We start from the raw sequence: 14,598 nt of genomic DNA on the forward strand, positions 1-14,598 counted from the left end.
AAAGGGATTCTCAAAAGCTTTTGATCATGCCAGTAAATATATTACACACAGACACACACACACACACACACACACACACACACACACACAGAGTCCAGAGGTTGATGCCATCTATATTGGCAAAAAGGACTGAAGTTTTCCCACCTTGTTCCATAGACTGTGCATCTCTACTCTGGAGATGTTCATAAGAACTTGGGTGTTGACAGAGATAGTGACATTCAAGGCAGAACATGCCTACTGAGACCAGGTGATCTCAGATCTCTACTTCCCAGACCCCTGAGTTGGTAAGATGATTCATCCTGCCTTGACTCTGACATGGGCACCAGAATCCTTCACTGGGTTTTCTTTCTCTTTACTGGGAGCAGGTAAAGTCTGAGGCCACTGGAAATCTTATACTTGTCAGACACTGGCTCTACTTTCCCCTCATTCTGCTCATATCTCCCTCCATGCAGGACCACAGGTGCTGGGGTCATCCAGGTCCCCAAACAGCTTATCACAGGAACAGGACAGCAAGTGACACTGACCTGTCACCCCATTTTTGGACATATTGGACTCTACTGGTACCAACAGATCACAGGGAAGGGAATAGAGATGCTGGCATATCTCCATAATAACAATATGCTTGATGATGCTGAATTGCCCAGAGATTGATTCTTAGTTGAACGACTTGAATCATCACCCTCAACGCTCAAAATTCAATCCACAGAACTCGGGAATTCTGCTACTTATCTCTGTGCCAGCAGCTCAACCACAGCATTAGAGAATCATCTTCTCTCTACACACAAATCTCTTGTTTCTAACTCCATGCTCTTTCCTCAGCTTGGGCAGGGCTCCTCTCAGCTCTCCCCTCCCTAAGGGAGGAGGTGGCATTTTACTTTTAGCTGTCTCCACCACCCCCCATCCTCTTGTAGAGGGAGATAGAACATTAATTCGTAAAGAATTTCCTCATCTGTAAAATGAGGAAGTTAATCTGTTATAAGGAAACCAAGGTACTGAGCAGCTCTGTATCTCTGATGCCATGAAACCTTTGGATCACTGTCCACAAAAGAGAGAGTGAGCTTTTGGGTATTGTGCTTATGGATTGCCCTTTCAGGAGTGGCACAACCAGATCCTAGTATTTATCAACATCTACAGGCTTTATTGGTGATGAGTCTTAAAGAACATGCCTTCCTGTATCTTCTCTCCTACTCTGCCTCTCCATTCTAACCTCTTTAGACAGTTACTCATGACTCATGCTCAGGATGATCTTCTCTATTGTTAATTAAATAATAAATGCCCATTACCATGTCCAGAACCACTGTTAGGGAGGGGTGACTATCTTTGACTCTGACTGGCAAATTTAGATGACTGACTACACTGCCCATGGCTTTGGCCATTTGACCTACCTCTATGCCATTGACAATCAGGATACTTTTTCCTCTTTCTCTGTTTAAGAATCAAGTTAGCCTTCCTCCTTCTCAGGATTACACCCCAGGTAACACTATAACTTCCCCATTTGCTCCCCCAGTCACTGCTACCTGCCCTATGTGCAGTAGAAGGTCTGATTATAGCCTTTAGGATAATTCAGTTAAGAAATGATAAATGATGATAATGAACAAGGGAGAGGTAGCTAGATGCTTCAGTAGATAAAGTACCAGGCCTGGAATCAGGAAGACTTATCTTCATAAGTTCAAATCTGGCATCAGACACTTTCTAGCTGTGTGACCCTGGCCAGGTCAGTTACTACTTCCCTGAGTTTCCTCACCTATAAAATGAGCTGGAATATTTCTGCAAAAAAAAAAAAACAACTCCAAAAGTGGTCATTAAGAATCAGACATGATTTAAATGACTGATAGCAACAACAAATCAGCTTAATATGAACATCAACAATTATTATAAGCATTGAAGGCACAGACTATATCATATTTTATTTTTGTATCCACAGGACTTTGGATGAAAGAATCTCTTAAAGAATATTTTTGGATGCAACTGTGTTCAATTAAAAAAAGTGATCTTTGTATAATATGAGTTAAAGACAAACACAGATATATGTTTATGCAGCTAATTTAGTTCCCATATGTATATATCTTTATAAATTCCAAAGCATTTTTCTGATTACAATTATCTTACTGTTCATTAACCAAAGTTTAAATGCTCTTTCATTTTCCATTACTCATGTTATTATTTTACCTTCTGACTTAGAATATATACTATGCATTGATTCCAAGGCAGAAGAGTGGTAAGGGGTAGGCAACTGGGTTTAGATGACTTGTTCAGGATCATGCAGCTAAGAAGTGGCTGAGGTCAGATTTGAACCCATCACCTTCCATTCCAGGCCTGGCTCCTAAGCCACTGAATCACTTAGATGCCCCCATTAATTACTTTAAAGATGAACACTTTTCAACCTTTTCTCCAATATTGACCTACAATCCTGTTGAAACCAAGAGAGAGACAATGCTCCTTGATTCTTGAGGTTATTCTCTATAGCATCTTTCATAGTACCTATGGTCAGAACTCCCAATTCCTTCCAAACAACTACTGATGGGACACTCCCAAGATTTCTATCATATATGTCAACATATGAAAAAATTCATAAATCCAAAGTGATTTAGAAGGGCAAAATCAACTGAGTAAATCAGAATTAGTAAGACATTGTGCTAAGCACTGGGCAGGCTCTCAAAGGACAAGGAATCAGTTGAGCCTTGGTGAGGTGCTTAGGACTTCTTATATATTGATACAAACACAGAGTCCAGAGATTGATACCATCTATGTCAGCAAAGTGACTAAAGTTTCTCTACCATGTTCATAGAGTGTTGTAATGATTAGAATGGGTGGCCACCAAAATTGTAATTAACCCTTAAGTCAACAAGACTGTTAATAGCTAGATTTATTAGTAAGAAAAAAGAAAATTAGAGAGAAATATAGAAAGGAAGTGAAGAATTTCCTGGCCTAATAATCCAGAACCTAACAACTCAGTGTCTGTCTCCAAATCTCAGTCTCAGAAAACAACAAAAAACCCCAGCTTCCTGCTGGGTCTCATCCTATAAATCCTTACTACAACCACTAGCTCGCTTACATCACTCCCCAAGGACCAATCACAATTCCTCAATTAGCCTGGCACCACCTGGGGGGGGGTAGTGCCTGTGGGATCAATTCTCTGGTTGCTGATTGACCCATATTCAAAACAAATGGAAGGGAAGTCTAAATATCTGATTGATCAAATCAAAATACAAATTCCTTTCTCACCCCCCACCTCCCCCATACCCACCTCACCACCCCCTGTGAATCTATTGGAAGACAAGAATGTTGAATCTCCTCAGCTGAGGGTCTTAGGAGACTAACCTGCCTAGTCTCCCCAGTGAATCATTTCCAATAACATATGTATGTCTCTAAGAATTCTCCCACTAAAGGTGTATAAAACTTTGTGCTTCCTAAGGGGAAATTACAACAACCCAGGAACAAGAGGGAAATAAAAAAGAAAGAAAACAGAAATAATAATTAATAGATGTATTAACAAAAATGCCAATTTGGGGTAGTTCCCTTTGGCATAAGAGTTTATTTTCAGAATAAATGTGTTCAACCCCCTTCAGTTCAGTTCATTCTGGATCTCTCAATGCAGCATGTGGTTTCCAGAGGCATTTCCATGGCCTCTTCAAAAGATTAGTCTTCCCAATTTGAGGCACTGGTGAGTCTCTTCTCCTAAAATTCCTCCAAAAGATTTCAAACTCTGGATTTTAGGACAACCATCATACAGTGTGCATACTCTTCACTGAAAGTGTTTATAGTACTGTGGGTGTTGATACAGATGATGACAACCAAGCCACACCATGTCTATGGAGACCAGGTGATCTCAGATCACTACTTCCAGATACCAGAGCCCTGAGATGGTGAGAAGATCAATTCCTGCCTTGTCTCTAATATGGGCATCATTTTTCTTCACTGGGTTTCCATTTTTCTCCTGGGAGGAGGTAAGGTTTGAGGCCACTGAAAATCCTATACTAACCAGTGCTCCACTTTCCCCTCATTCTGACTCTATCTCATCTGTATGCAGGACTTACAGATGCGGGTGTCACGCAGGTGCCCAAATACCTCATCACAGAAACAGGACAACAAGTGACACTGACATGTGGCCCCATTTCTGGACATGTTGCTCTCTATTGGTACCAACAGATAACTGGAAAGGGAATAGAAATGCTGGTAAATTTCCAGAATAACAAGGCTCTTGATGATACTAGATTGCCTAAAGAAAGATTCATAGTTGAATGGCTTAAAGAATCACCATCAACCCTGACGATCAAATCTACAGAATTTGGAGACTCTGCTGTGTATCTCTGTGCCAGCAGCTCTACCACAGCTCTGTAGAATCAGCTTCCCTCTGTACACAAATCTCTTTCTTCTCCTTTCATACTCTTCCCTAGCCCAAGCCACTCCAAGCTCCTCCCTCCCTAGAGGAGGAAGTGGGATTACAGTTTCATCTGCTCCCTCCTCATCTCTTACAGAGTGAGTTATAGCATTAACCCTTTTTCTAAAAACATTAACTCTTTTTTTTAAACATTATTTTATTTGGTCATTTTCATACATTGTTCATTGGAAACAGATCATTTTCTTTTCCTCCCCCCCAACCCCTCCCACCCCTTCCCTAGCCCAGGCTGGGTATCCTTGCTCTGAACCCATTTCCTTGTTGTTGGTATTTGCATTAGGGCACTCATTTAGCATCTCTCCTCCATCATGTCCCCTCAACCTCTGTAGTCAAGCAGTTGCTTTTCCTCGGTGTTTTTACTCCCTCAGTTTGTCCTCTGCTTGAGGATAGTTTTTTTTTTTTTTTCTCATAGATCGCTGCAGGTTGTTCAGGGACATTGTAAAGCCATTACTGGAGAAGTCCATTACCTTCAATTGTACCACAATGTGTCAGTCTCTGTGTACAATGTTCTCCTGGTACTGCTCCTCTCACTCTGCATCACTTCCTGGAGGTTGTTCCAGTCTCCATGGAATTCCTCCACTTTATTATTCCTTTTAGCACAATAGTATTCCATCACCAACATATACCACAATTTATTCAGCCATTCTCCAATTGAAGGGCATCCCCTCATTTTCCAATTTTTTGCCACCATAAAGAGTGCAGCTATGAATATTCTTGTACAAGTCTTTTTCCTTATTATCTCTTTGGGGTTCAAACCCAGCAGTGCTATGGCTGGATCAAAGGGCAGACAGTCTTTTATCGCCCTTTGGGCATAGTTCCAAATTGCCCTCCAGAATGGTTGGATCAATTCACAACTCCACCAGCAATGCATTAATGTCCCTACTTTGCCACATCCCCTCCAGCATTCATTACTTTCCTTTGCTGTCATGTTGAACAATCTGCTAGGTGTGAGGTGATACCTCAAAGTTGTTTTGATTTGCATCACTCTGATTATAAGAGATGTAGAACACTTTTTCATGTGCTTATTAATAGTCTTGATTTCTTTAACTGAAAATTGCCTATTCATGTCCCTTGCCCATTTTTCAATTGGAGAATGGCTTGATTTTTTGTACAACTGGTTTAGCTCTTTATAGATTTGAGTAATTAGACCTTTGTCAGAGGTTTTTGTTATGAAGATTGTTTCCCAATTTGTTTCTTTCCTTCTAATTTTAGTTACATTGGTTTTGTTTGTACAAAAACTTTTTAATTTGATGTAGTCAAAATTATTTATTTTACATTTTGTGACTCTCTCTTTCTAAGTCTTACTTGGTTTTAAAATCTTTCCCTTCCCAAAGTTCTGACATTTATATTATTCTGTGTTCACCTAATTTACTTATAGTTTCCTTCCCTATGTTCAAGTCATTCACCCATTCTGAGTTTATCTTGGCGTAGGGTGTGAGGTGTTCATCCAAACCTAATCTCTCCCACACTGTCTTCCAATTTTCCCAGCAGTTTTTATCAAATACTGGATTTTTGTCCCAAAAGCTGTGGTCTTTGGGTTTGTCAAAGACTATTTTACTGAGGTCATTTACCCCAAGTCTATTCCACTGATCCTCCTTTCTGTCTCTTAGCCAGACCAAATTGTTTTGATGACCGCTGCTTTGTAATATAGTTTGAGATCTGGGACTGCAAGGCCACCTTCCTTTGTATTTTTTTTTCATTATTTCCCTGGATATCCTTGATCTTTTGTTCTTCCAAATGAACTCTGTTATGGTTTTCTCTAATTCAGTAAAATAGTTTTTTGGTAGTTCAATGGGTATGGCACTAAATAGATATATAAGTTTGGGTAGGATGGTCATTTTTATTATGTTAGCTTGTCCCACCCAAGAGCAATCAATATTTTTCCAATTGTTTAGATCTAGTTTTAATTGTGTGGAGAGTGTTTTGTAGTTGTGTTCATATAGTTCCTGTGTTTGTCTCAGCAGATAGATTCCTAAGTATTTTATATTGTCTCGGGTGACTTTAAATGGAATTTCTCTTTCTAATTCTTGCTGCTGAACTGGGTTGGAGATATATAGAAATGCTGATGACTTATGTGGGTTTATTTTGTATCCTGCAACTTTGCTAAAGTTGTTGATTATTTCAATTAGCTTTTTAGTTGATTCCCTGGGATTCTTTAAGTAAATCATCATATCATCTGCAAAGAGTGACAGCTTGGTCTCCTCATTGCCAATTTTAATACCTTCAATTTCTTTTTCTTCTCTAATGGCTACTGCTAGTGTTTCTAGTACAATATTAAATAATAAAGATATGATAATGGGCATCCTTGTTTGACTCCTGATCTTATTGGGAAGGCTTTGAGTTTTTCCCTATTGCAGATGATGTTTGCTGATGGTTTTAGGTATATATTGTTTATTATTTTTAGGAAAGGCTCTTCTATTCCTATACTTTCTCATGTTTTCAATAGGAATGGGTGTTGTATTTTGTCAAAGGCTTTTTCTGCATCTATTGAAATAATCATGTGATTTTTGTCAGTTTGCTTGTTTATATAGTCAATTATGTGGATGGTTTTCCTAATATTGAACCATCCTTGCATTCCTGGTATGAATCCTACCTGATTGTAGTGGATAACCCTTGTGATGACTTGCTGGAGTCTTTTTGCTAGTATCCTATTTAAGATTTTTGCATCTATATTCATTAGGGTGATTGGCCTATAGTTTTCTTTCTCTGTTTTTAACCTGCCTGGCTTTGGGATCAGTACCATGTTTGTATCGTAAAAAGAATTTGGTAGAACCCCTTCTTGGCTTATTCTGTCAAATAGTTTGTATAGTATTAGGGTTAGCTGTACTTTGAATGTTTGATAGAATTCATTTGTGAATCCGTCTGGACCTGGGGAATTTTTCTTAGGGAGTTCTTTGATGGCTTGTTCAATTTCTTTTTCTGATATGGGGTTGTTTAGGTAATTTATTTCTTCTTTTAGTCTAGGCAATTTATATTTTTGTAAGTATTCATCCATATCACTTAGATTGCCATATTTTTTTGCCATATAATTGGGAATAGTAGTTTTTAATGATTGCCTTGATTTCCTCTTCATTAGAGGTGAGGTCTCCCTTTTCATCTTGGATACTGTCAATTTAGTTTTTTTCTTTCCTTTTTTTAATTAGACTGAGTAGTACTTTGTCCATTTTATTTGTTTTTTTCAAAGTACTAGCTTCTAGTCTTATTTATTAAATCAATAATTCTTTGACTTTCAATTTTATTAATTTCTCCTTTGATTTTTAGGATCTCTAATTTAATCTTCATCTGAGGATTTTTAATTTGTTCACTTTCTAGTTTTTTAATTTGCATGCCCAATTCATTGACCTCTGCCCTTCTTAATTTGTTTATATATGAACTCAAGGATATAAATTTCCCCCTGAGTACTGCTCTGGCTGCATCCCATAGGTTTTGAAAAGATGTCTCACCATTGTCATTTTCTTCAATGAAGTTATTAATTGTTTCTATGATTTGTTCTTTAACTAGCTGGTTTTGGAGAATCATATTGTTTAATTTCCAATTAATTTTTTATTTATCTATCCATGTACCCTTACTAATTATTATTTTTATTGCACTGTGGTCTGAGAAGGTTGCATTTATTATTTCTGCCCTTTTGCACTTGTTTGCAATGATTTTGTGCCCTAGTACATGGTCAGTTTTTGTGAATGTACCATGTACGGCTGAAAAGAAGGTGTATTCCTTTTTGTCCATATTTATATTTCTCAATATGTCTACTAACTCTAATTTTTCTAAGATTTCATTTGCTTCTCTCACCTCTTTCTTATGTATTTTTTATTTGATTTATCTAGTTTGGATAGGGGAAGGTTCAGATCTCCCACTAGTATAGTTTTTCTATCTATTTCATCCTTGAGCTCCACTAGTTTCTCCTTTAAAAATTTGGATGCTCTGCCATTTGGTGCATACATATTGAGTACAGATATTTCCTCGTTGTCTATACTACCTTTTATCAGGATGTAATTACCTTCCCTATCTCTTTTAATTAGATTTATTTTTACTTTGGCTTTGTCAGATATCATGATTGCGACTCCTGCCTTCTTTTTGTCAGTTGATGCCCAATAGGTTTGGCTCCATCCTCTTACTTTCACCCTCTGTTTATCTACCTTCCTCATGTGTGTTTCTTGCAGACAGCATATGGTAGGGTTTTGGATTCTAATCAACTCTGCTATTCGATTGCGTTTTATGGGTGAGTTCATTCAATTCACATTCAGAGTTGTGATTACTAGCTGTGTATTTCCCAGCATTTTGATTTCTACTCCTGGTCCTGCCTTTTCTTCTTTCACTATGTCCTTCTATACCAATGTTTGTTTATAGTCAGCCCGGCCCTCCTCCCCCATTCCCTCCCTTATTTTACTTCTTTTTCTACCCCCCTCCCTTCTTATTCCCTCCATTATTTTCCCTATAGTCTTTTAAAAATTTCCCCTCCACCCTCTCCCTCCCTTGTACTGCTTCCCTCCCCACCAGTCCATTTTTTACCCTTCTACTCCCCTATAGGGCACAAATCTATTCTCTTCCCCAATGGATTGGATTGTTCTTCCCTCTTTGGGTCAGTTTCAAAGTATGTAAGAGTTGAGTATTTCCTGTCTCCAACCTCTTTACCCTTCCAGTGTATCGATGTTCTCCCCCCTCCTGCCATGAGCTTCTTTTTGACATATAAATTTACCCCCATTTTTCTTTTCCCATTTTTTTAGTCATAACCTCTTTTCTTTTTTAGCTCTAGTCATGTGTATATATATATATATATATATATATATATACATACACATGTATATGTATTTATGTATGCATATATCTATATACCTATTTATGTCTTGTCCTTTCATCCTATATAGTTTGTTGCTGTTCCCTCTAAGTATACTTCTTTTTGCTGCCCAGGTAATAACAACAGTTTTTAAGAGTTACCAATGACCTCTTTTCTCATAGGGATATATATCATTTTAACTTATTGAGTCTCTTAAAAAATTTTGTTGTTGTTGTTGTTTTCCCCCTCTTTTTTAATTACCTTTTGATGATTCTCTTGAGTTCTGTGGTTGGACATCAAATTTTCTGTTCAGGTCTGGTCTTTTATTTATGAATGCTTGGAACTCTTCTATTGTGTTGAATGACCATACTTTCCCCTGTAAGAATATAGTCAGTTTTATTCTTGGTTGTAGACCTAGTTCCCTTGCTTTCCGGAATATCCTATTCCATGCCTTTTGGTCCTTCAGTGTGGATGCAGCCAGATCCTGTGTTAACCTCACCATGTTTCCATGGTATCTGAATGTCTTCTTCTTGGCAGCTTGTAATATCTTTTCTTTCATCTGATTGTTTTTGAATTTGGCTATAACATTTCTTGGTGTTGTCAGTTGGGGATTAAATACAGGGGGTGATCTGTGGATTCTTTCAATCTCCACTTTCCCCTCTTGTTCTAGGATCTCGGGACAGTTTTCCTGGATAATTTCCTCTAGTATTATGTCCAGGCTTCTTTCTTTTGTCGTGGTCTTCTGGTAGTCCAATTATTCTTAAATTGTCTTTTCTTGAACGATTTTCTAAATCGTCTTTTTTGTGAATGAGATGCTTCACATTTTCCTCAATTTTTTCATTCTTTTTGTTTTGTTTTAGTGTCCTGCTGCCTTGTGAGGTCACTTGATTCTAGTTGTTGTATTCTGGTTCTTAAAGATTGGATTTCATCTCTGGCTTTTTGGTTGTCTTTTTCCTTCTGGTCTGATTTTCTTTGAAGATCATCTTTCATCCTCTTTACCTCATCTTTCATCTCCTTTGCCTCATTTTCCAGCTGGTTGATTTTGGCTTTCAAGACACTATTTTCTCGTTTTAGTTTAAGTGCCTCTGTTTCCAGATGACTTATCTTAATTTTTAAGTTCTTTTCCCAATTGTCTTTAGGCTCTCTTAGTCGTGTTTTGAGTTCTTCTACAGCCTGTATCCAATTTGCTGGGATTTCTGGTTTATCATTTGCTGATCTCTCCCCCTCTGTTCAATTTGCTGAGTAGTAGCTGTCTATTGTAGTTTCTTCTTCTTTTTCTGTTGTTTGCTCAAATTCACCCCTTCTTTACTCCCCGTATTTGTCTGTGCTCTTGTTCCTCTCATTTTCTTTGTTTTTTTGGGGACTTCTATCAATCTCCCCTCTTGGAGCTTTAACAGAAGATCTCTTGGTGTAGTCTCTGGGGGACGGTTGTTGGGGGTTTGAGCTTCCCTGTCCTCTGGAGGCTTTTGATTGGCTTAAAGTCCAGCAGTCAATGAGGATGGGTGGGGAGCCTGGGCTTCCCTGCGTTCTGGAGACTTTTTTGATGGGATTAGATTCAGCTGGTTCTTTCAGAAGACTCTGCTCTCTAAGGGGGGAGGGGTTGTGGCCTCCCTGGGCTCTGAGGGCTCCTGATGGGATTAGGTTCTGCTGGTTTGGACTGAATGAGCCCTAAAGCAAAAAACCTCCTCCTCCCCAATCTGTTTTGAATGCCCGGAGACTGGCCCAGGTTGCTTTCAAGGTAAGCCCTTTGCAGGCCCTGTTTCTGTTCTTTCAGAAGCTCTGAGGGCTCCTGATGGGATTAGGTTCATCTGGTGTGGGCTGAATGATCCCCAAGCCAAAAAAGAAAGAAAGAAAGAAAGAAAGAAAAAAAAAACCAACCTCCTCCTCCACAATCTGTGTTGAATGCCCGGAGACTGGTCCAGGTTACTTTCAAGGTAAGCTTTTCAGAGCAACCCCTTTGCTGCCCCTGAGGTTTCTCTCCTTTCAGTAGCTCTGAGGGCTCCAGATGGGATTGGGTTCAGCTGGTGCCCTAAACCTGGGACCTCCCTTGAGACTGAGTTGGAAGGACCCAGCCAGGGGGCTACAGGCTTTCCCCTTCTCTCTATGTTTCCCTGTTATCTGTGTTGGGAGTCCCAGAGACTGGCTCAGGTTGCTTTCAAGGTGAGTCCTTCAAAATAGCCAGCCCTGGGGCCCTTTTGCTGGCCCTGAAGTTCCTGTTGCTACCATGGCCTCAGCACTCTGGGTTGGGGGGGATGGGTCCTGGGACCTTCCTTCTGCCTGCCCCTTAGATGCAAGTGATCTAGGGTTCTGGCTTTTGGGGGGCCATACCTTTTGATCCAGGTCCAGGAGGAGGGTTCCCCGGGTCTGTCCTGTTGTTCAGCTTGAATTTCTAGTGTCCTAGGAGCACTCAGTTTGCGATCGGTAAGGAAGGGTTTCCGAGGTCTGAGCTTTCGCAGCTTCTACGCCGCCATCTTGACCAGAAGTCTAAAAGCATTAACTCTTAAAGAGTTTCTCTATCTTTAAAATGATAGAGGTAATTGTTACATGTTAAGCAAGGTGCTGCCCAGATCTAGATTTCTGATCCTATGAAAATTTTGCATCATTCTCCATAAAAAAAGACAATGAGCTTTTTGGTGTTGAGATTATGGATTACCCTGGCAGGGGTAGAACAATCAGCACCTCATATTTATTAACAACCAAAGGCTAAAGCATTTTTATTTGTGATAATTCTTAGAGAACATGTCTTCATGTATCTTTATTCTCTCCTACTTTACCTCTCCATCCTAATCTCTTTACACAAAGTCATTCATAAAATATACTCAGGTTTATCTTATTAAATAAATCTTCCCAAATAAATAAATGTTCATTGCCACCCAAAGAGCCACAGTTAGGGAAGAGTGACTCTATCTTTGACTTAGGGTGGGAAATTTAGAAGATACTTATATTTTTTCCTGTCTGGTCTGCCTCTGAATTATTGACAAGAGTGGTATTTACTTCCCTTTACCAGTTTAGGAACCTGGTTAAGCTTCCTCCTCCTCAGGGCTAAACCTCAGGTAAACCTACAACCTCTCCCCATTTTCTCCCCTAGACACTGCTACCTGCCCTTGTTTCGGTTAAAGGTCTTATTATGCTCACTAGTGTTATCCAATTAACAAATCATAGTTAAGTGCAGGTATTAACAAGAGAGAGGTGGCTAGGTTCCTCAATAACTAATTGCTGAGTTTGGAGTCAGAAAGACTCATCTTCCTGAGTTAAATCTGGTCTAACACTTCCTAGCTGTGTAATCCTGTTTGCCTCAGTTTCTTTATTGGTAAAATGAGCTGGAGAAGGAAATAACCACTCCAGTTTCACTTCCAAAAAAAAAAAAAACACCCAAAAGAGGTTATAAAGAGTAGGACTTGACTGAAACAATTGTAACCTAAATTAATTATATAAACATATGTGGATGTGTGTGTTTATCTTTAAAATTTTATTCCACAAAATTCACTGAAATAATCAACTCCTTAAAAACTAGAATAGGTCAAAAGGAAAGTGAGGCACAAAAATATATCAAAGAAAACAACTTCTCAAGGAATAGAACTGAACAAATGGAAATGGAGGCCAAAAAAGAAAACTGAAGAAAACAACTCTTTAAAAAGTTGGATTATCTAAATGAAAAGGAAATGCAAAAACTCAAGAAAGAAAATACAAATAAGAATCAGACAAATAGAATATAATGAAAACATAAGGCAGCAGGAAACAATAAAATAAAATTTAAAAAAATATTAAAAATAGAAGAAAATCTAAAATATCTCACTGGAAAAATGACCAACATGGAAAATGGATCCAGAAGAGATAATTTAAGAATCTTTGAATACCTGAAAGCCATGATCAAAAAAGAGCCTGAACACCATATTATAAGAAATTATCCAGGAAAAATGTCCTGATATCCTTGAAGAAGAAGGGAAAATGGAAATAAAGATAATTCACCAATCACCTCCTGAATGATACCCCAAAATAAAGTATCCTATGACTATTGTAGTCAAAACCAGAATTCCTAGGCCAAGGAAAAAGTACTAGAAGCTACTAAAAGAAAACAATGCAAATATCAAGGAGCCATAGTCAAGATTAAACAGGACATAGTAACTAGTACCTTAAAGAACGATAAGGCATGGAATATGATATTCTGAAAGGTAAAGAATCTAGAACTACAACCTAGAATTACATATCTATCAAAACTGAGCATCACTCTCAGAGAGAAAACTTATGTTTAATGAAATAGAGAAATTTCAAAGTTTTCTTGACCAAAAAACCAGAGATGAAAAGAAAATTTGAGGAGCAAATTTGATACTCAAGAGACTGTAGAAAGATAAAACGAAAACTTAAGAGTTTTTGATAAGATTTAACTGAGTCCATTCATACTTGGGAAGGTGATAATTGAAATAATTAAGATATCGATGATATTTGAGAAAGGCAACGTATTTAAAGTATGCAAGATGCCTAAAGTACCTAAGATACTTGAGGACTGTATCATTATTAGAGCAATGGAAGGAAGTATATATTGAAAGCCCGTCCAGGGGACTCTCAAACCCAAGGGTCTCTTCTGGATAGGTGTGACGATTTAGACTAATAATGAGGTGAGAGATGACTGAGTGCTCAGATCTGCGTTTAGGCATCACTCAGTGTTCTGCCATTTCATGGGTTTTGTTTATTTTATAGTTTCAGTGAGTACATGCTTTTCTGGCACACAATTATTTTTCATCATACATGTTTCCATAGAACCTAATAACAGACAGGAAACCTACAGAGATAGTCAACATAAACACTGTTGCTAAGTGTGGGGTCAGAGGGTAGAATCAACATGACCCAGATATAGGTTGGGGAATTCAGAGCACATATTTGCCAGAAGTTTTGATGCTTAAAGAAGAGGGTCCTATCTAAGAGGGTATATAAGAATCCTTAGGTTTAATTTTGTAAGTGGGATTTCCTGGTAATATTCTGGGGGGACAGAGTGGGACATCTGTATTAACCCTGCAAACATGATGCTCTCATGTATTTTTCCTGGGGCTAAGTAAGAATAACAATCATAGCAATTCCAATAATAAGGGGATGTTAATAAGGAAAGTCATGTGGGGGGGGCGTTTGTGGGTGTTTCCATCCTTCCTCAGGGCTGCTTTGCAGTCCCTGGTTTTCCATATGTGATGGTGTCAAACAGTGTGGTCTTTGATGGCTCCTGGCAGAAAGATGTAATGAAGCTAAATAAGATGGATTAATATTAAAGAAAAGGAAAAAAGAAAATAGATAGATTTTTAAATGCAAGAAAATCACATGAGTAGATTAGAAAAATAGAGATAGAAGGGGATAAACTACCTCTCATTAAGAGGTATATATGTGGCAAAATCAGTGGAGGAGAAGATGGGAGGGCAGGGAATGGCTATAATTGAAT

General features: G+C 38.5%; 2 protein-coding genes across 2 annotated transcripts in view; both read left to right on the forward strand.

Annotated features, from left to right (window-relative positions):
* The window catches only part of LOC100617727 (T cell receptor beta constant 2), a gene marked incomplete in the record, with an annotated part of 296,241 nt that overhangs the window by 82,165 nt on the left and 199,478 nt on the right, over nt 1–14,598 (forward strand).
* Nucleotides 1–14,598, forward strand: part of TRB (T cell receptor beta constant 2) — a 199,207-nt gene that overhangs the window by 10,713 nt on the left and 173,896 nt on the right. The window contains exon 2 of the mRNA XM_056799811.1: nt 4,031–4,056. Coding sequence (XP_056655789.1) covers nt 4,031–4,056 — 26 coding nt within the window. The remainder of the gene's footprint in view (nt 1–4,030; nt 4,057–14,598) is intronic.

This window comes from Monodelphis domestica, chromosome 5, assembly GCF_027887165.1.
Source record: "Monodelphis domestica isolate mMonDom1 chromosome 5, mMonDom1.pri, whole genome shotgun sequence".
Taxonomy (NCBI): Eukaryota; Metazoa; Chordata; class Mammalia; order Didelphimorphia; family Didelphidae; genus Monodelphis; species Monodelphis domestica.